Source organism: Grus americana, chromosome 8 (genome assembly GCF_028858705.1).
Source record: "Grus americana isolate bGruAme1 chromosome 8, bGruAme1.mat, whole genome shotgun sequence".
NCBI classification, from domain to species: Eukaryota; Metazoa; Chordata; class Aves; order Gruiformes; family Gruidae; genus Grus; species Grus americana.
The window spans coordinates 12,827,476-12,848,472 of NC_072859.1; the positions used below are offsets into that span (position 1 = coordinate 12,827,476).

The 20,997-nt window shown below is 35.7% G+C and overlaps 1 protein-coding gene across 3 annotated transcripts in view; it reads left to right on the top strand.

The window, feature by feature from the left end:
* The window catches only part of VAV3 (vav guanine nucleotide exchange factor 3), a 210,471-nt gene that overhangs the window by 168,967 nt on the left and 20,507 nt on the right, over window positions 1-20,997 (top strand). For all 3 annotated transcript variants that reach the window (XM_054833521.1, XM_054833519.1, XM_054833520.1), the window contains 4 exons: window positions 7,425-7,561; window positions 14,323-14,388; window positions 19,104-19,138; window positions 20,741-20,857. In XM_054833521.1, the coding sequence (XP_054689496.1) occupies window positions 7,425-7,561; window positions 14,323-14,388; window positions 19,104-19,138; window positions 20,741-20,857 (355 nt within the window). The remainder of the gene's footprint in view (window positions 1-7,424; window positions 7,562-14,322; window positions 14,389-19,103; window positions 19,139-20,740; window positions 20,858-20,997) is intronic.

A 20,997-nucleotide genomic window follows, 5' to 3' on the forward strand; every position in this document is an offset into this window, starting at 1 on the left:
TGAAAAATGCAACCATGTAAACTGAATAACATAGCTAGGCTTGTTTATTTTCCTTGTAATGAACTTCTGCTATGATCTGCAATGTAGTTCAAAGTTTGGCTTGGATCTTATCTGGAAAATAGAGATACAGCTACTTATCATGGGGCTTTTTGCTAATGATCATCTCTACAAAACCCAAAGAAGTGAAAGGACTTCCTGAGTTGTGGTGTTTTTCTGTTTCTGATAACAAGTTGTTGATCAGACTGTTGGCAGACAGATTTTTTTCCTCCCACACATCTTCATTTTAGTTGATGGTTGACCATTTTTGCAGAGGTCTCTGCCAAGAATACAGCTTATACATGTAGCATTGAAGAGAAATGGTGGAAAGATTGAGTCTTTGAATAATTACAGAAAATTTGGCAGGTAGTGAAGGACTGGAGGGAACCTTGAATGCTGTTTCATGAAGGTTTTTAGAGAGGTACCATGGTAGGAACTGTTGAGGGAGGGTGGTTACAGAAAGCAGGGTTAGGACTGTAAAAAAACCCACCAGAATGAAAAACCAAAAAACCCCACCTCTTCAGTAGTTTTATTTGATCTGTAGGATGACAGTCTTTAAATCTTTTGAAAATTAAATTTTTTGACTTAAAATTAGTCAAGCAGCAAACTCAGGGGTTGTGATTAGTCATACGAAAAATATTGAGACTTTATTGAACAGTACTCAAAGACAAAACAGCTAAAGAGAAGACAAACAAGTGAAACATTCAAAGCTGATTCTTAGGCACTGTCAGCATTTCAGTCATCTTGCCTGAATGTAAGGCTTATAAAGCAATATCTAAAATTAGAACTTTTAATTATGATGACATACAAAAATAATGACTTAAGACTGGGACAATTAAAAGTTCAATTAAAGTATCTTCTTTGAGGTATGTCTACGTACTTATTCATTGTATTAATTGTCCAATAGTAATTATTTAAATCATTGCCACTCTGAAGCGTGCACTTAAGACTGTGCTGACATGTCCCACATACGTGAGTTCTGTAATTTGTGTCAGAAGTACTTGGCGTAAAAGTAAAAAAAAAAACCAAACCAACCCACATCTATTTTCTTTTCAATCATTAATAGACAGCCCTAGAAACTGGATGTAACTGTTTTTTGGTAAGTGATTAGGTAGTGTTGCTTTTCTTGTGTCTCCTCACCAGCTCAGAAGTCCTCCTAGACAAATTCTGCCTTTGGCAGAAACTGTGCAAAGCTATTGACTTCCACTGGCTGTGGAGATAGATGACACTGATTAGGAATTATGAAGCAGCTCTCTTGATAAATGCAAGAGGAGGATCCAGTTTACTGTTAATTCTGCAACAAAATCATTAGGAACAGGAATTTGAAACACTGAAACTAGCAGAACTGATTTGAAGAGTGTACAAGGAATGCTAAATGACTTTGTTTTCATATAGTCCATGCTCAGAATAGAGCTTCCCCTTAACTAGCTGTTAATAATACTAGCATTGGAAGAAGATGTTGCCGGAAAAGGTGGCAAAGCTGCTGGTTTTTGTGTCATGGATGCTCAGATTGTGGGTGTAACTGTCCACCTGCTCTTCGCTCTGCTGTCCTTATCAACCCATCTGTTTTCCTCTTCCTTGTTTTGTTATAACTCCTTGTTACTTTATTATCTGCAGTTATGCTCTTTGATCTGAAACCTTCACAATCTAACTTTACTTACTGTGGTGTAAATATGAATGCTGGATTCCCTTTATTTAAATACAAGGTCTGCTTTGCCTCTGTGTCTTTAGTTTGTTCTGTTAAAATGATTCATGATGCTATGGGTCACTGTTCAGACACTTAATCCAATGAGACAATGAGATACTGCTGTGGGTTGCTTTGCCCTCATTTCCTGGTTGGATGGTGAAGATGGCTGCAGGTGCACCTACTCTGAGATTTGAGATGGAGTATTTCTTCAGGTCTTTGCTATGGAAGGCTTATCAATTGCTAAATGTTCCTCAGTCTGTTCCTCAGCAAAGCTATTCCTATGCATTCCCTATTTTTGTAGCTACAAAAATATAAACCAAAAAGGTTTAAAGCAAGTTCAGAGTGTGCAAACAGACACCCAGACCACTCTTTTGGTGAAAGAAAGGACGGAATTAGTGAGACTTCATGTCATTTCCTATAGGAAAGGCAAATATCTTTGCGTTGAGATCCTGGAAACATTAAGATGTGGCCTTCTCAGTCTAAAATTCTGTTTCAGATTCAAAGCCTCGTGAAGGCAGGAGGCTTTCTTCCATTACACTAGTGTTTTTTGGATTGGGTTATGAATATTTGGTGACTAGGCTATATTTTCCCCAGAGAAAAAGAAAGTCTTCCTTCAAGACTCACATTAACTAGGAATGGATTTTTAATGCACCCAAAGCTGGTTTAGGTCTTTGTATATAGTATATCTATAGTATATAGTGTATCCACAAATTCACCTTTGAACTCTTTTCTCCTATACTCTATGCCATTATTCTGTATGTTAAAATGATCCCTGCCCAGAGCATAAACCATGTTCTGCATTGTGTGGAAATAACAGATGCTGGAATCAATTTAGAACAGATAGAGGTCATCATAGGGCATGCATTATGCATGTTGTTAGCAAAAAATACCATTTTTGAATCTCTATGTGAAACCCTGAGGGTCATTCAGTGCCATTCATAAATGCAGAGCTGCTGTAAGGAATACAAGTAGCTTATATGTTCTCATCATTTCATATATAATGGGTATTCTAACTTATTATGTGCTATGTTAATTCTAAAATGTAACCTTCTTCCTTGACTCATAACTATGAGATTAAATACTCAAATATGTGATATAGTTTATGAAAGGTTTTATTTTTCTGTAATGTAGCCAAATTAGTACTTTGTAAACCCTGACTCTAGCATGCTTTCTGCTTTTCTCGTGAGCTCTGATTTAGATCATCAAGTTGTGTTAGGTCTGTGACCCAGAGCTTGGCTGTGAAGACTTTTCTAGGAATCTAATTTTTCTCCTGGTTTTCAAGTGAAGTAAATTTCAGCTGTTTATTGGTGGAGTAACTGGGTCAGTTTGCTTTTTGATTTCAGGATTGGAAACTGCCAGGCTGGTTTTGTATCTTTAGATTAGGAAGTTTCCTGACAGAAGCTTTCAGTCATATGGAAATCTGACCTCATGGAAGCCAATGGGATTTTTTGCCATTTATTACAATAATGCATGACTGAAATACCGACCTTATCCTTTGTGTTGGCATTTTATCTGCTTTTAAACATATTAATGAATAATATTTTTGTGGCAGATACATTTCCAGAAGTTTTCTGCAGTTGTCAGATACTCTCAGTACTGCAGCTATGTACATTGCAATGGCAGTGTCTCTAATGCTTATCATATTTCACGTTTTAGTCATTAACATATAGTATTTCTATACTGTTTCTATCACAAATAATCCATAATTACATTTAAAACATTTCAGGTTTCTGTAACACACACTTTCTTGTCTGCATTATTATATTACAGCAAATCCTCAGGATTCTTAGTGAGTGTATTTGTAATGAATCCATGTGCCAGTTAAGAATGAAATTTCAAGATAGGCAAGGAAAACGTTCTAGATTTTGTCTGTCTGAACTTCTGTAAAGCAATTGCTATACTGCCTCAGAGGAATTGATCCGTTATGAGAAGAGGCTAAAAGAACTTGGCTCATTTAGTCTAGCAAAATGAAGGTTAAAAGGGGTATGATTGCTTCTCTAACTACATTATGAAAATAAATGCAGACGAGGAAGAGAACTATTCAGATTGCTGCCTCTAGGTGGATCTAAGTTGGCCACGAACGAATTTACCCTGGAAAGTAGAAGATTCTAAATGCTCAGAGAATAAAGTTCTAAAATGAAGAGTAGGAACAAGTTTTAGGATAAGCTTGCTAAACAGCTGAAATATTGTATAAGCTGTTTCCCGTGATGATAATGGCTGGGACTTGATCCATCCCACCCGTCTATTTTGTGCGGGTTAGGAGGTGAAGGGCTGACTAGATTCTGTCCAATTACCTGCATCTCAATGTTAATCTGCTAAACTGTTTCTGAGCTACTATTGTCAAATCTGTAATTATATGATGAAAACAAAGTTGAGTATTCTGTTCGGAGCTCTTTTGACTCTACCTCAATTTATTAACTTTTCTGTACCCCATTTATTTTCTCTGTGCTTAATGGTGACGTAAGGGACGTTCTGTGAGAAAAACTTTTATCTATGGACAAATAGCTATTCCAGGATAGTATGTGCTAGTTTCTGATGGATTCAAAGATTTCATTTAGTCTTTTGTTCCTGGAAAAATGATTTAAAAAAAATATTTAAAATCATGTAACAGGGACAGGTCCTTTTGATACTTTCATACAGTGAGTAAAACACATTAGTTGCACATTCACTGCTTTCATATCTATGATCAGTACAGGCTGTCTATGCATGTCTTGTATTACTGATATTGAAACGAATGTATTCTCTGTGACTCAGACACACCTGTTGTTGGAGAGTGAACTTACCTTCAGTTGTTATACTGCGAGGTACAAAGTACTTTTCAGAATCTGAGTCAAATCTAAGGTATGCTTAAATAATTTAGCATTATTTCCCTTGTTTATACATGCATCTTTGATCAGTGGCCTTGAAGCTAGCCCACAGTATCATTACTAAAGTGGGTGAATGAAAGTAATACAATAATTAATGAAATCACAATGCTCTTCTGCATTATTGCAATGCATGGGAATCCTAGCCATGTATCCCTTTTATTCCGGATGCTGGTTTATGTAGGTCTGGTGATACTGCATATACATTGTGCTAGGCAGTGTGTATTCATAGCAAAGAAAATGGTGAGCACAAAGAACTCCTAAGTAGACCAGAGACAACAACTGGATGAAATTAGGTAGTAAAATTACAGTAGAAGTTTTGTTGGTCACCATTGTAGAGAGCAGCCATAGCATGTCAACGCTGTAGTTGTCACAGTTTCTGTAGGCATTATGGCAAAGAAGTTTAAGAAGGGATCTGAAGCAAAGCAATGAAGTTTAAGACCTAATTCCAAAGCCTGTTTAAATGAATAGGTTTATTTCTCGTGATGTCAAGAGGTGTTAGATCAAATCTTCCAACATTGTATCTGCCAAGGGAATTTTATAATGAAAATTGCTGTAGGATTTTACAGAATTAAGCATATTGAATTATACACAAGTATTCTAGGTGTGATATGTTTTAACATGATTAATTCTGTGTTACCTTTTGAATAATTCTGCTCATTGACACAGCATGATTTTTTTTCCCCATGTTCTCTTGGCTTGGTTTTCAGAGGTGCTAATAATCATAATTACCAGTGAAATAGAAGTCATTTTACATGTGTTTATGATTAGAAGTATAGTGCCTTTAAAAAAAACCAGAATTTGCGCTGAAAAGTACATGAGAATATTTCTTGATTGTCTTCTGATGAGATGAATACAAAGGTGATTAGAAGTATATTGTATCTGCACACTGAAAGTGTGATGAACTAAATCACCTGATAGAAGGTTTCATAATGTGAATGATTTTTTGTGCGTTTGTTTCAGCTTCCAAGTATGTCTCCAAGATGAGTGGAGTGCATGCTTACAGTTTGTTTGTCACAGAGCTATCATTTATAATTTATATAGTGATGGCCTTGCATTAGGACAAAATTGTCAGCGTTGAGTAGAAACTTGTATGCAGCATTGCTTCTATTTGCCATGCAGTAAATGCAGCATTTGTTGATGCTGAATCAGTATTTGAAAGCATGACAACCTTCAATTGAGAAATAAAGCAAAGTATAGTATTTATCTAAGTAGAATAATGGCTTACTAATAATTAGGTGCTCATTTTAAGTATGCCAGATAACTTGAAGAAATAGTAAAAATTATGGTGTCATTTGGGTTGAGTAACATAAGAGCTGCTATTACTTTGCTTAATGTTTCATCAGCACTTTGGATTAGTATTTATTCTTAAATACAGAGTGTAGTAATTATTGAAGGTGAGCTCTTTCATGTTCCATACAATTTAGAGGAGATCATGAATATTTGTGTTTCTAGCCAACTAAATTACAGTAGTGATCTTGCAACAGAAATAAATCTTTTGTAGGCCTGCTGATGCTTTATTAGAATTAAGTTAATCATGACTCTCCAGCAAGAAACTGGTTAAATATGGCAGCCAAGCAACCTTGACCTTGCATGCTTTCACTCTTATTTGTATTTATTAATATAAGTTGTTACAAAATCTTACTTAACCAAAAACTTTCTGGTTAAGATTATAAATGAATATGCCCACTTAATTGTAGCAATTTTTAACATCCCATGTGCAATTAAAAATGGGGAAATTATTATATAAAGTTTTAAATAAAGATGGAGGGAGAGTACTTAAAAATAGATCTGTTAAAATGATGCTTTCCTTGGCAGTATAAAGAGTGGAAAAAAATGCTTTTCTAAAAGCTTTTAAGTCTTTACTATGTTTGTTATGGAGTGGGTGGTACTTCACTTGATTTCAAGTATTCTTATAATATCACAGCACGCTCTTTTAGTGCAATACACTGGCTGTCCGTAATGCTCTAAGTATTTTGCTTTTTTTTTAAATGCCATTATAGTTATAAGAACATGGAGTTACAATACCCACAGTTTTCTCTTCCAGCTGAAATCCTGTCCCCCACCCCTCATTTGATACATGCTTGTGGAGGGTTCTTGAACTGTAGTTTGATACAGTGATTTACTTCTTTATACAGGCAGAGACTAATGTTTGGGAAAATATTTTGTGTCTCAAGAAGTGGATTGCTCCCTTTAAAAAAAAAAAACAACACACCATAAAAAAATCACAGATCAGCTGTCTAGAAGCAGCCAGTATTGATGTGGAAGGACTAGTGTGCAGCTAGAGTTCCTGTCTTGAAAATGAAACCTTAAATTGCTCCAGGCTTTGCTACACGTATCCAAAAATATTGTCAAAACCTGAAAATCTAAACAAAACAAAAAACCAAGAAAAAAGTCTTATGAGAAGCCTAGAAGGATTGTCATTCTTAGTCTTTTGGACATGTTCACATCAGCAGTAGGCTTTTTGGTAATACTGATCTAAAGCTGATGAGGTTATCCATACTGGTGTCTTTAATACTAGTTCATCACAATTTTTGCCTTGAACTACAAAGATAGCCTTAATATTTGAACCTTATGCAGAGCCAGGGGTGCACATGTAGAGGAAAGAGCCTCCACAGATGTGAAATCAAGAAAGGAGGACAAAGATATTTTTTCAAAGTAGTTCTTTTCTCTTAGGTTATACATGGTATAATACTAATGCATTGCTTTACTGCCTTAGGTACCTATTAAAGACTCTTTGATTCCTTTTATGGTCTTCAGATTTTATAAATTGTCATTAACTAAAAACATATACTGATTTATGTTTTGTTTGTTTCTTTTTGGTTTGGTTTGCTTAGGTTTACCGAAAATGCAAGTCATTCGAAACTACAATGGGATACCACAGCCAGCGACACAAGATGGTCCACCATTGCATATCCAGATTGGGGACACTATTGAGCTAATTAGAGGAGATGCACATAGCTTATTTTGGCAGGTATCGTATCATTTAGCAAATGACTGTATTCCATTAGTCCCAGATACTTACTGATATATTGCTCTTGTAATTTTTTTCCTTTTTGAACCGCAAAAGAATGGTTTGATGATCTTTGTGTTTTACTAAAAATAAATGTCTAATACAACTACTTTTACTCTTAAAGTGCCAGTACTTCCTATACTGTGTAGAGCTTCATTCTTGCAACTTTAGATTAAAAGTCCCGGTAAATAAATCTGCAAGAACATGGCATTGGTAGCAATTCTTCTAGTGAAATTATAGGAGTTAAAGAGAGTGTTTGGCACAAAAACAGCAAAGTCCTGGAATTTTCAATCGCTGCTTCTCTTAATGTAGCAGAGCTAAAAGATATATTGGCAAAACCCAGTTACGAATATTAGATTTATAGAGAGAAATAGTTCTGTAAAACAGAGCCACACCTAAACTTCCTGATGACCTCCCAAGTCAGTTAAGGACTTGTGTACATGGGGACTGGTGTACATGGGAAAAGTATATTCTATTGATGGCAAAATTCAGTATCACTACTACTGTTACTGAAATTTTTTTAATTGAGAACTGTAAACAGATTCCAAATGTTGTCTTGCATTCACTTTAAAGATAAATATAGTAAAGCATGTCTCACTTTTCTTGATTGTTCATACTATGTGCTACTGATAAAATTGGGTAAATGGAAATAGAACTAAATAGAAGAACTTTTGGGATATTAATAGAACAACAGCTGGGAAACATCTATCCTTGTCTTGAATTGTCATTCCTCTGTTTGTCTTCATGATTTTCTTTTTTCTTTGATGCTATAATAAATTAATGTATGTAATTATAGGAACTACTTGGTCAGTTACATGAGTTAGGTCATACTTTTTTTTTTTTTCCCCCCCCTGGCTTCAGTTAGGGTTGAGTCTTCTCCAAACTCTCCAGGACTGATTCAGTGAACTCTGTTCCTTTGCCACTGCATCAACCTGTACAACATTTAACCAGGGGAAGTCATAAACAATAGAATTGCTTTATCTATTTAAAAATATGTAAATAACTGCAACACCCACCATTTAAAAATATGTAAATAATTGTAACACTCCTCCACACAAACATCCCCCCCAAGAATCCCAAACTTGTTTTTTAGCAGACTATAGATTTTTCACAGCACTAAAAATATTTTTTTTTTTCAATTGTTGTTTGGCAGATTTTGGCTTATATGGTTTTATATGTAGGATTTGGTTCTGCAAGGTTTTGAGTTCTGATCCAGAGAAGCATTTAAGCACGCTCTTGATCTGGGACTGGCTAGAAGGTAATCATCTGGCTAATACGCTTAGTACAAGTGAGAATTATTGGCACCTTGTGGGACTGATTCTGTTGCCATCTTCATATACATCCGTCAACTCAATCTACTGGAATTTGTCTTAGATGTTATTTGTACCTCTCATGCTAAAGAATTTAGCTGGAATCTCACTGTGTTTAACTAGCAGAAACTGGAAAGCGTGTGAGGCTTTTTCCCCAGAAGCCTTACTAATAGATTTGAATCTTAATGGCGATTGTCATCCCCATTAGCATCATTCAGGAATTTTTTTTTTTCTCACAAGCTGTTTTGTCACAGACTGCTTAATACAGATTTTCATAAGTCTTGTAATGACATCTGCATTTTAAAATGCATATTAAGGAAAAAAACCTGCAAAACACAATTTGTATTAAAATCTGTAAGGTTTATTCAAGAGACATTTTAGTGTAATTTACAGCTGACCTGCAAGACTAATGTTAGAATGGATTTTTAAGTCGATCATTGCTCAGTTTAGAAATTCAAGTGCTTGTAATAGATATAAGTATGTGTGGTTTAAATATCACTTTTTATTCTTTACAGTACATCAAATAAACACCACAAGTTACTAAGCAGTGCTTAAGCTATTGCTTAAATGCGATCAAATGTGTTTTGATAGACATTAAAATTCTAAGTTAATGTTTGAATGATCAGATAGCAATTATTGTGATAAGTTCTGTAGTAATTCAAGACCATATCCAAACATAAATCTACCTGTTCTGCAGTCTGGAGAACAGGAGAAGTATGGGTTTTTTCTTTATGAAACAGCAAATGCTATTCCGAGAGGCAAATTGAGCAATCACAGAGACAATATGATGACTAAAATACACATTTCTGAATTCCACGAATTTCCTTTCTACCTCTTCATTGGTATCATCCCAAACATAAGCTTTTTTTCAAAGAGAATGTGTAATACAGGGGAGTTGATACTGTCACAAGTTATTTTACTCTCCTCGGTAAACACCTGGCTGTGTATAAAGAGAAGGATGGTCTTGTGCTGATACTCATGCATCCCCTTGTGCATGACGGCTTCTGTTTGCTCACTCAAGGTGCAAGACTGGATGAGCCACGCTGGTGCTCGGCTAAGGTCACTTGCAGAATGAAATAAGAAAACAAAGAGGGACTGGGGGACAGAGGAGAAGACTTGGTGTTTTAAATGGAAATTTCAGACCCCTTAACTGCACTACTAGTTGTTTCAGCTGTACTAGTGCAGCTTTGAAGTAGTCAGATTTTTATTATAGATGTGACTATTTCTCTCCTCTTCTGAGTTTGGTTTGAGTAAATTGGTACCTGCTTAACCTGAGGGTAGGCTTTCGGGGTGCCGCACTGCCTACCATAAGATATAACATAATTCTAGTTTTACAGGTTTGCATTGCAATTACCTGCCATCCTCAGGCAATCATGTTTCTCAAGTATGCCAAAAGAATACATATTTCCTGGACTGATTCTTTCCTTTTTCAAAACCAGCTTTTCTTTGGTGCAAACTAAACCCATATCAAGAAACAGTGGTTACAGATGTACTTTCTAATGCTTCAGTAGTTAGTGGTCCTGCTGTAAACAGCCAAAAGACATTAAATATATTGTAAATATACTTATGATGTAAAATTGAAACATTGGGGAGGCAGCACTGTAAAAGTGCCTTTTGAAAGTGCCTTTTTTTTCCTTTTGGTTTGTAATTTTTTGTCTGTCTCCTTCCTGTCTTCACCACACTTTGCAGTAAACAAAAATAGGTGAAGAACATGATTTATAAATTTTAGCTATCCTGGAGTTCTAGTTCTTTTCATGTCCAATGAAGTTAATGGGCATTGCATAGCTAAGTAGGAGGCAGCAGTCTGGAAATTCAGACCAAAGGCGTCAACTTCAGAAGGTCTCCCTCATTAAAGTAGGTACAAGAGTCGTGAATCAGCCTCTAGTCTTGCTGAGACTGTCATTGAAAGAAATGGACTGAAGGACTTCATTGGCCCTTTTATATATGAATACGTATGCACACCTGTATGTAACGTATATTTTAATAGATTATATAATAATTTAGAACTACAATGCAATCATATATACAAAATACAAATTTTAAAGCTACTTCTGTCCAGTCTTTGCTTCTGCTTTTATAATGACCATAAGCCATTATAGGGCATTGTTCAAGGGAAGTGCTTACTCATCAAACAATAAGCAATTAGCAAGCAGGAAACATAAAGTAGAAAGAAATGATTAATAGAAGTGATAATAATGGTGTCATAATAATTTTGCTGTTGTTGTTAATCAGTTGATGGATAGAGCTTAAATTTTGAAATAATCATCTGACGAGGTCATGGTGTTGTGTATGAATGACACGAAGCCTTGATGAATTTAGCTAGGATTTCTAAAGGTAAGCAAAATAACGTAGTCTCCTAAGGACATTATCAGATTATTCATATGAGCTCATTATTGGCAGAGCATTTTAAAGTGAGCTGTTTCCTTCAGTAATGTGTAATAAATCAATCTCTGTTCTGTTTAAGATTTGCTTTTATTTAACAAACAAAACCATCTGCAGTTATCTCATGTGAAGAAAAAGCCTTTCCTGGGTTGTTTCAGTGATTGTTACATTCATGGTATTGCTCAAAATGCAAAAGCAAAGTTCTGTACTGGTCACAGGACTTGCAGATATTTTGTGTGACAAATCGATGCATCTCGTGTCCCACAGCTGCACAGAAACAGCATCTTCCAGCAAGTGGTGATACCTAAGGAAATTGTATGATCGTTGCTTGGGCAGAGAGTATTTCTTAATGCTGTAATTCTCATATAAGTCTGTCTGCTGATGATGTAGTTTCTCACCACGTCATTTCAATGAATGTTTGGTGTCCTCCAGATGCTTCGTTTTTTTGCTGCAAGTGCCATTGACTTGTTACCTACAGAATACTTAAAGTGAAAGTGCACGTATATGTTACAATACAGCCTATGGATTGCAGTTCAGTTCCTTATTCTGAATATGTATTCATTTTAACGTCTGCATGATGACAGTGATTTAACCAGCACGGACCACAGCTAATCTCATGAGCTTTGCTGCTCTGCTGAGTTTTTGAGCTGCAGTTCCTATCACTGTGTGCTCCTAGCAGTATCTAAACCAGGTAATGTCATGCTGGCTCTACGTTGTACTGTCCCATGGTCTAGTCTTTCTGCACATGCTACAGTTTCTTCACTGGCTGTAATGTGGCTTTATTTTTTATTTTTTTATTTTTACTTGAGGTCATAGAACAGTTTAGCGTGGTATAATTCAGTGCAGATTGAAGCATTTAAATGTCTGCATATCAAAGCTAGCTTTCATTCTAGATTTCGGGGGTGTGCAAATACATTACTGGAAAAACAGTAGGAGATAATCCTGTAAGTACCCAGACTGTGTTTTTCTGAGTTGCAGGAGGAAGTACTATAAACATTATGAAACACTACCGAACATTTGAAATTATGTCCCTTTTTGCACTTTCAGAAGGTAACACAGGGGGCTGCCCCATATTTCTTGTGAATAGCAATGGTGTGTGGGCACATATAAAACTAATGTTCAGTTGTGCTCCTTCAAATGCCTTTTCTCATTAATACATTTTATTCAGTGGCTGGTCTTATTGACTGTGATACCACTTGCTATTCAGATAAGATCAGTATTGTAAATAAGTATCGCTTAGGTGGGAGACTGTCAGAGCTCTGCTTATAAATTAAGTCTGAACTTCAGAGGGATTCATGTTTCGTGAGTAAATAGAATACATAGATGCAAAGGGTAACCTGTATTCAAGCAGGTAGTGGGAAAAGAGGGCAAGGAAGCTTTGCTGAACACAGCTTCAGATCTGCAAGATTGTCACTTGTTTGCGCATAATTATTTGTTTAATGTCATTGCTGTTCAGCGTATGACAGCTTAAATACTGCTTGACTGCTTTTCTCTCTCCTCTGCCTCCTCTGCACTTCTCTGTATATTTGGTAAAGATGGCAGTTACTGGGGTCGCTGTCTGTGTGTGATAAATTGCATAATGATCTCCCTAGAAAAACAAGGCACTCATTTATTGTGCTTAGGGTATCGTAATCAAAGCATGTTTTCATTTTTTCATAAATCCTTGTTAATTCTTGCTTTTACATTCAGCTCCACCCTGTTTGAAATTGCTGAATTCCGCTTTGTGTGGTGGTATTAGGGTACAATTACACATTTCGTGTTACAGAAACAAAGTGTGCTAAAGCCCCAAAGGAATTCCATGTCTGTTTCTGAATAATTTTTCCCCCTTATAATTTTTTGTGTTACAGGTATGCTATCAGAAATAAAAAGTAAATGTAATTTTCAAGATTACAATGCTTGTAAAGTACTCATTCTTACTCTCATTGCCAAATCCTGATTGTATATTATATTTACAGTCAATATATTAAATTTAATGGCCATTAGTCATTTATGTGCTTTTAAAAATCTGTTAAATGAAAACACTTGTTTGCCAAAATACACATTTTTGATACCTTCATTTTATGTATCTGTGTTTAGAAATTTTAGCTATGTGCTCTGTTCTACTCTGAAAAATGTGGTCAGCATGGTCGCAGCCAAATGTTTACTAGGACTAGAAACGTGTTTATATTTTGCTGTTCTGTCTGGTTGAGGAGATGTTCTTCAGGAGAGCTTGGTGGTGAATTGTGAGCTGCTGAGGCATGGCTTTGTGGTGATGTAGTCACTTTTGGCCCATAGAAGCCCAGAGAAAATTGGTGGCCCTGCCACTCTGGGGCAGCGGTTGTGTTGCGTAAAAGGCTCAGTTTAGGCCATGCTGGGTGCATTTCTGCAGCTAGTCTCCTAGTTGCCTGGGCACATCTGCAATGTGTTATGAAGATATTGTAGAGAGCTAATCTTTAAGTTTGTTAGTATTCTCATGCCCACCTGATTTCCAATGACTTGCATCACTTATGGAAACCTTAACTAGAGAACTTTGTATCTGAATTGGCTGATGGATTATTAGTTGTAAGTTTCCATGGGTATGAGCACGATTTCTCAGGTGCTGCAACTGCCACTGCATGGTGGTGTGGTCATTTTGGGGATCTGTAATGTTAGTTAGTTAGTTTTGGGGATCTGTAGTGTGGCAGATCTCACTAGAGTGATGCCAGCTGAGGAGGAAGTAACTTGAAAGGAGACAGTTAATGTTAATGAAGATATCAGACCCTGGCAGACAATGACAGAACTAGGAATTGCAACGTAGGCTCTGAGCCCCCTTCTTACATCTTATCTCTCGGAACTCTGGGGTGTATCAGCTATAATTATTACTGAATTATATAAATACTGCCCCCCCCCCCCCAACAACCACACGACTATTGAGTAACGCTTTATTAGAACAGCATTTTAAAGACACTTTGATATACTCTTATTGTCCTAAATCCCCGTGCATATATTATTATTTACTATTAATCACCATTATGTCTCAAAAATGGAAAATTATGTGGTTTTTTTTTCTAGGGCAGAAATCTAACAACAGGAGAGCTTGGATTCTTCCCAAGTGATGCAGTAAAGCCTAGCCCATGTGTAAGTACAATTGTTTAATTCTATTTGTCATCTTACAGAAAAACTGCCTAGTTCATACCATTGCTTTATTAATCTTACCTTACAAAAATCCTACTGTTGTTTTTCTAGTTCCTTTGCGTTTTCGTGGTTTGTTCAATATTGCTTAAAATACAGCATTCTAATACTTTTGGTTATCAGATGTAAATAGGACATGACATGTCAAGAAAACATGTTTGAGAAGCAGATTTAACTTTTGGGAATATTAATAAATTGAACCGTTTTAAGAGTTTCCAGAGCATAGACAAACACATTTTATGTGAAAGTGCACTTTCTTTCTTCCCCAGCAGTAAGGTGAGAATGCTGTGGTTCTAATCTATTCCCCAGTCACTTTGGGTTAGAGAGAGGGATTACAGTGTAAGTAGTGAGTTTAAAAATGCGTAAAACTAATATAAAACTTTGAATTCAGACTGCTCGATAAATTTTCTCCTCTCTTTAGGTTCTTACCTGCCTTCATTTCACACAAGGATGCTCTCAATCTAGAAAAGTTCAAGACAACAATAAGAAAATGTATTTTATAATATGTACTCAAGAGTTTCATATACAGATGTGATGATGCATTAATATACTATATGCTTGCTCCTTCATTCTCTGCCCTCTGTAACACTGCATCAGATTACTATATGTCTCTTTGTTGAGATAAATTGTTGTAAACACCAAAATCCAGTGATGAATCATGTTCCTTAGTTTGCTTTGACAGCTTTAACGTCTTTTAACTTGATTTACAACAGTTCGACTTCTTAATAGAATTGCTTGCATTACAGCAATCAAGATATGCCACTTAAATGGTTTATAAGTATGTGGATTAAGCTGTTAGTGGCTGCGTCTTGATATGCCTTTAAGGCTTATATTGAGCCTTAGTTTCTAAAACAAATATACATGTGATCCTAAAGAATATAAATACATTAGTGTATCTCGAGAGATCTTTAGTACCTTGTATTTTCTGAATTTTGTTTGGAGAGAGATGCACAGAATATTTGTAGGTGCAAGGTATGTTAGACTGGGTGAGAGAACAGGTCTGGAATAAAGATGAAAATGTTATGTGAACTTTCTTTCCTCCACTCCTTGCTTATTGTAAAAGGTGTGGATTTCCCATGCCACGGTGTCGCTGTCCTGAACGTGGGCAGTACCTGCTGTGTATTTGTTACTGGTTTTAGGTCCTTGGAGCCACCCAGTCAGTCATTGTACAGTATCATTGACAGCAACTGTAGCAACGTTTTAGGAACCACCACTATACTTTGAAGCAGAGAAAGCAGATATGTAAAGTAAGGAAAATCACTACCGGGGTGTTAAGAAGATTGCTTTCTAGTGATAAAGCTTTCTGCTAAATTTAGTAGAAATATACTATTTAGAGGAGTATTGAAAATAATAGAGTTTTACAGAATGAATAAATATTATTCATGACGTTACCAACTGGTGTCATGATCAGAACAAAAAGATAAATTGATGCTTCACCACTGTTAACTTGGAAGGGTGAAATACAAACATCTTATTATGATAAATGATGCAGTTAAAGATACTGAAACATCAATCAGGTTTTAAACATGCTGTAACTTTTACTGTTACTATTAAGTCTAACAGTCTTTACAACCAGCTGATACAAAAATGCCCAGAAACAGCATAAAATACATACATCAAAAGACTTTAGAAATGAGTATTGAATGAAAAACTGCTGAGCTCCAGAATATCTATATTCCAGACTTCTCACAGATGTACCTATAAACAGTTTTTTCCTCTTTGCAATAAGTAGTATATGTCAGCAGACATTTTCTGTACCATATGAGTAATATCTGGTTCTTCCTAGCTTTCTTCCAGTTTTCTCATTTCTGTAGAGGCAGTAAGTGCATAGCACAGTATGAGCCAAGAGCTTCTGGAATAACATTTGATTTTACTGTACTTCGTGACAACGAACAACATTTGTTATATATGTATATCTGTCCATTCAAAATTAATGAAAAGAAATACTCATCTGAGTGGTTTAGCTGCTCTGAAGGATGGACTTAAACTGTCTTTGAATTTTTATATCCTTTCCAACATAGTAGGACTACTTGACAAATTAAGAATGTTGACTTAAACTATTCTTTCTTCTGCTGCTGAAGGAATGCATGTTATTTAATTAGCCCTATGGGGGATAATACAAATCATTAAAGGTGCAATTTTTCTGTAGGTGAAATGTATTATTGAAATATCTCGCAGCATGTAAAGACTCTGTAAGTGCCTAGTTGGCCTTGACATGTCTCATTTGATCACTTCGCTAAAACATTTCTCATAGGAATTCTTTGTCAGCATATTCATAATGTTGACTGTTTTCCAAGTCTCTGCATTAGAAGCAGAGGTGCCTGCGTTATACCATCAGGAGCTATAGGGGTATGAAGTGCCACTGCTGCTGCCAGTGGCAGTACCTGGCTGCGTTCGGACCCCTATGCTTCAGAGGGGTTTGCATACCACCAGCACTACAAATGCTACTGTTTGAGAGCCCTTTGTCTGTACTATTTGACTGTAATGCATATTTTCTTTTTCTCTCTTGAGAACTAAACTGACTTAATGACGGTTTTAACACCTGGATAGATATGCTGTTGTGCAAGCTGAACATGTGACTGTGGTTTTATCAGAGAACTTTAATGTATTCCGCGCTAGTGTCTGCTGTGTTACTTAGAAAAAAATGTAAGTTTTGGGCTGTCCTGTAAAATTCAGATTTTTATCATAAAAATCTTGGGTTGAGAGGCATTCTAGTAAGCGGTTATGTGTTTAGTTTGAGTGACCATTATGTCAAAGGCAGTAAGCAGAGCTTTGTGAACTCTGCAAATTTTAGATCATGGAAATGAATCTTACCAGTGCAGGAACAGAAGTTACATCTTAAGTAAATTTAAAGTTAGCCAAAACTATATCCTATCACAAAAATCTGAGCAGCTTTGTTTACTTATGTAGAAAAAGAGAAGTTAGGAGAGATACTAATTTAATTCCTAATCGAAGTTTTTTGAAATCTTTCTCAATACAAAAAAAGATGTTCTGAAGTTATCTAAGAAAATACTTAGCCAGTGTTTTAAGTGAAGCGTTAAGTAAATGCATTTGTAACTCTAGTGTTGAGGCTTCTTAGCATGAAGATGAGAGCCTTAAAATGGTGAAATTGTAACAATTCTTACTTGTTTCAGTAATTTTGCATTCCAGTAACTGCTTTTTTGAGGAGGTTGCAAGATAATATGTTAATAACATAAGTGGCTCTAAATATCATATTCCTCTGTATATTCCCTCAACTCAGACCATTTGCTGTCATCTAGTTTACAATATCCTGGTTCAATAATGTCTTCATAGCTTCCTATTCTGCTTTTTTCCATTTAAAAGCTGCATGTTACTGCCTCAGCAATACTGCTAGAGTATACAATAGCATTTTGGACAGGTTAACGCAAATTTTGCATTTCTTGACTCTTGCAACTTCAGCTGCAGAATACTGTAATTAAATATGCAGGGAGATGGGGTTTTTATGTTGGGGGTTTTTGTTGTTGTTGTTGTGTGGGGTTTTGTTTGTTTTGGTTTTTTTGGGGGGGAGTGTGTGTTTTTTGTCCCATCACTGGAGTTTATTTCAAGGTCCTGTCTAGAGACTTGGTAGAGACCTCAGTTGATACCTGAGGTTAAGTTAGTGGGAGTTGTAATTGATTTCAATTTCAATTAGTCTAAGTTTGTAGGCCTGTATAACAATATATTCCTCAGCTGATCTGTGTATGAAACTCTCTGTTGAAGCCATTCCATATATCATAAATTAAAAAAATGTAAGGAGAATGTTACTGTAATTTTTGCCCCATTAGATTGCAGAAAATAAGAAAACATTCTTTGGTTTTACTGGAAGGAAAAAAAAATTCATTTGCTTATCTAAGAATATATGACATTAGGTTATAAGTCTGTAAGATGTATGTTTAGCTTCCACTAAAATCAATTTTTCAGCACTTGGCAAGTTTCACATGTTGTTTTCAAAGAGTAGGGTAATACCGAAGTATCATGCACCAGTGGGAGATGGTCAAGATGAAATGCTGATTTTCATGGGGATTGCTATACTGTGCATCTTGTGCATGTGTAGACATTATCTATGCATATGTTTATGTATACATATAGCATCCATTTTGCAAAGTGATTGTAGTTTGCTTACTTTCAAAACTGAATTTGAGAATCAAATTCCATGCTTATTAAAATCTAGTACAAGAGCTAACCAAGTCAAATAGAAAGGTATGCGTGATGTCATACAATACGATCTATCAGAAGATTATATACTCTTATTTCCTAGTAGACAGTCTTTCTAAGGCCATCCATGAAGTGAACTTTATATGTTACTGTAAATTTGTTGCACATTTTAAATATACTTTTCAACAATATGTAGCATTGGACTATTTTATGTATGAGAGTTGAATGTAGGCACTGTCAGAAAAACTTCTAAAAGTTCTATTAAGTAAAACATCGGTCACAGCAGCAAAGAGTTAAAATATTCTGTAGTACTTCCAGAATGGTATGGAATATTTGTCCTTCATTATAACCTCCTTGAAAAGAAAATAGACTTGCAGGCTAATTAGATCATCTGTTTCTTTTAACTTGTTTCATCTGGATATTGACAGTTAGATCAATGCTATCTATTTTGTGTTCATTAGAAAAAAATCTTGATCCTTATTCTCTTGTATCTTTTCATGTCCTAGGTTCCTAAACCAGTAGACTACTCTTCACAGCTGTGGTGAGTCCCTGTCTAGTCTTACAAGAATCTCTTTGAAAGAAGCAGTTGTAAAGACAAGTGTGTTTATTACAGTTTAATTTATATTGGTTTAACCTTTCTAGGCTTCTGAAGAAGACATTATGTAATGGTTTGGGAAAGCAACACCATGCATTCCCTAAAAGCATTCCTGATGTAATAAAGTGCTTAATGATTTTGACATTTTGTTTACAAGCCTGTAGCTGTGCAGCCTTAGTCCCAGAGGTCTGAAATAGAATAATAAGAGATGAGTATAATATGAAGTTCACAAGTAGATCTTACATGTTAAGTGAATAAAGAGAAGGAATAATGTTAAATACATCTTGTCCCATGTATAATTCTGCATATTTTTTTTTTTAAAGACTGTAGAGATATAAAAGGACAATGCATCAAAACCACAACCACTGCTGGTGTGGGGCTTATGTAGTGTGTGCACTCTTTACTGGAATTCAGCTTGCTTCCTGAAAAGACATGGTGATTCTGAGAGAACAGAATAAGCATCATTTGGGTTCTTTCACTGGTTTTATGCTTTGTCATGTAGATGGGAGTTCTGATTTCCTCTAGTTTGCCAAAAGTGCAATCAGAATCAGATCTAAACAAATATTGATTTTTCATAACAAGCCAAATAGAATGTTTAATATTTAAAATTGGTATTTTAAATTAAATTCTAAAATTTACTCTATTTATAATTTTGTTAGAAGAAAGCGTATCATTGGGATCAGTCTTTATCTTCTAAGGATTTGTAATACTTAACTGAAAAACCAACTTTAGGCTGAAACTTGCTATAAAAAGTCATGTATTTTGTGATGAGCTTCAAAATGCATGTTCCCTGGTGTGGTTCATAAAAAACTGTTTTTTATTTAAAGCTCCTTCTAATTGGTAGTGATGTATTAGTTTGAAATTTTACACAATAGTGGTCTGTGGTGTTGACTGCCTTTAGACTCTTTCTAAAATGGTAAAATAAGCATAATTTCCCTGGAAGCTAGGTCACTTTCCCCAATTAACAGTTTAACCTCTAATTTCGCAAATAAATGTCTGCTGACAGCGTCTCATGAAGTCCCACCCAAACCAGCAAGGCAGAGCAAGGGCATAAATCTGCTTATGCAGTCAGGCTGCAGAATCCGTGACTTATTTGTCTTAGCTTTCAACTCTTGGCATCAGCTCTTTTACATTTGGACATATTAAACTGATTTTTTTTTTGTCTTCTGCTTGTGGACGTTTGGTTTACCTTTTATACTTTTGTTGCACTTCTAACAGGTGATTCAGAAAAATATTTGGTTATATGAGCTGTTCAAGCCTGTAGTCATTCAGCTAATGCTCAGGCTCGGGTACTTTCCTTAACAGGCATTGTATTCAACACGTGCACAAGTACTTTTCTAATTAAGAATTTCTGCCCTCCCCCCTTCCCAGAGCAGAATTATTTCATGCTTTATTCTGCATTAAAAGATCTGGAAGTGGTATTCAGTTGCAACTGATGTGATTGGATCTCCTATGCAGAATATCAGGACTCAGCATTACATATTTGATAGACCTTTCTTCGTAGCTTTGAAAAAATCATAGGCAACTTTTTTCTATTCTCTGTTACAGGTTTGCAGGAGCAATGGAAAGACTGCAAGCTGAGAGTGAACTTATTAACAGAGTAAATAGCACTTACCTGGTGCGGCACAGGACCAAAGAATCAGGAGAATATGCCATTAGTATTAAGTAAGTGGAATAAGATCTCCTACAGAAAGTTTTCCTGTTCTCATTTATGTCTAGATAATATTTGAAATAAATAAGGGAAATAAGAATATTCAATCAGTTTCAATCTATATAATCATACGCAGCCTTTAAGAGAGTCAATA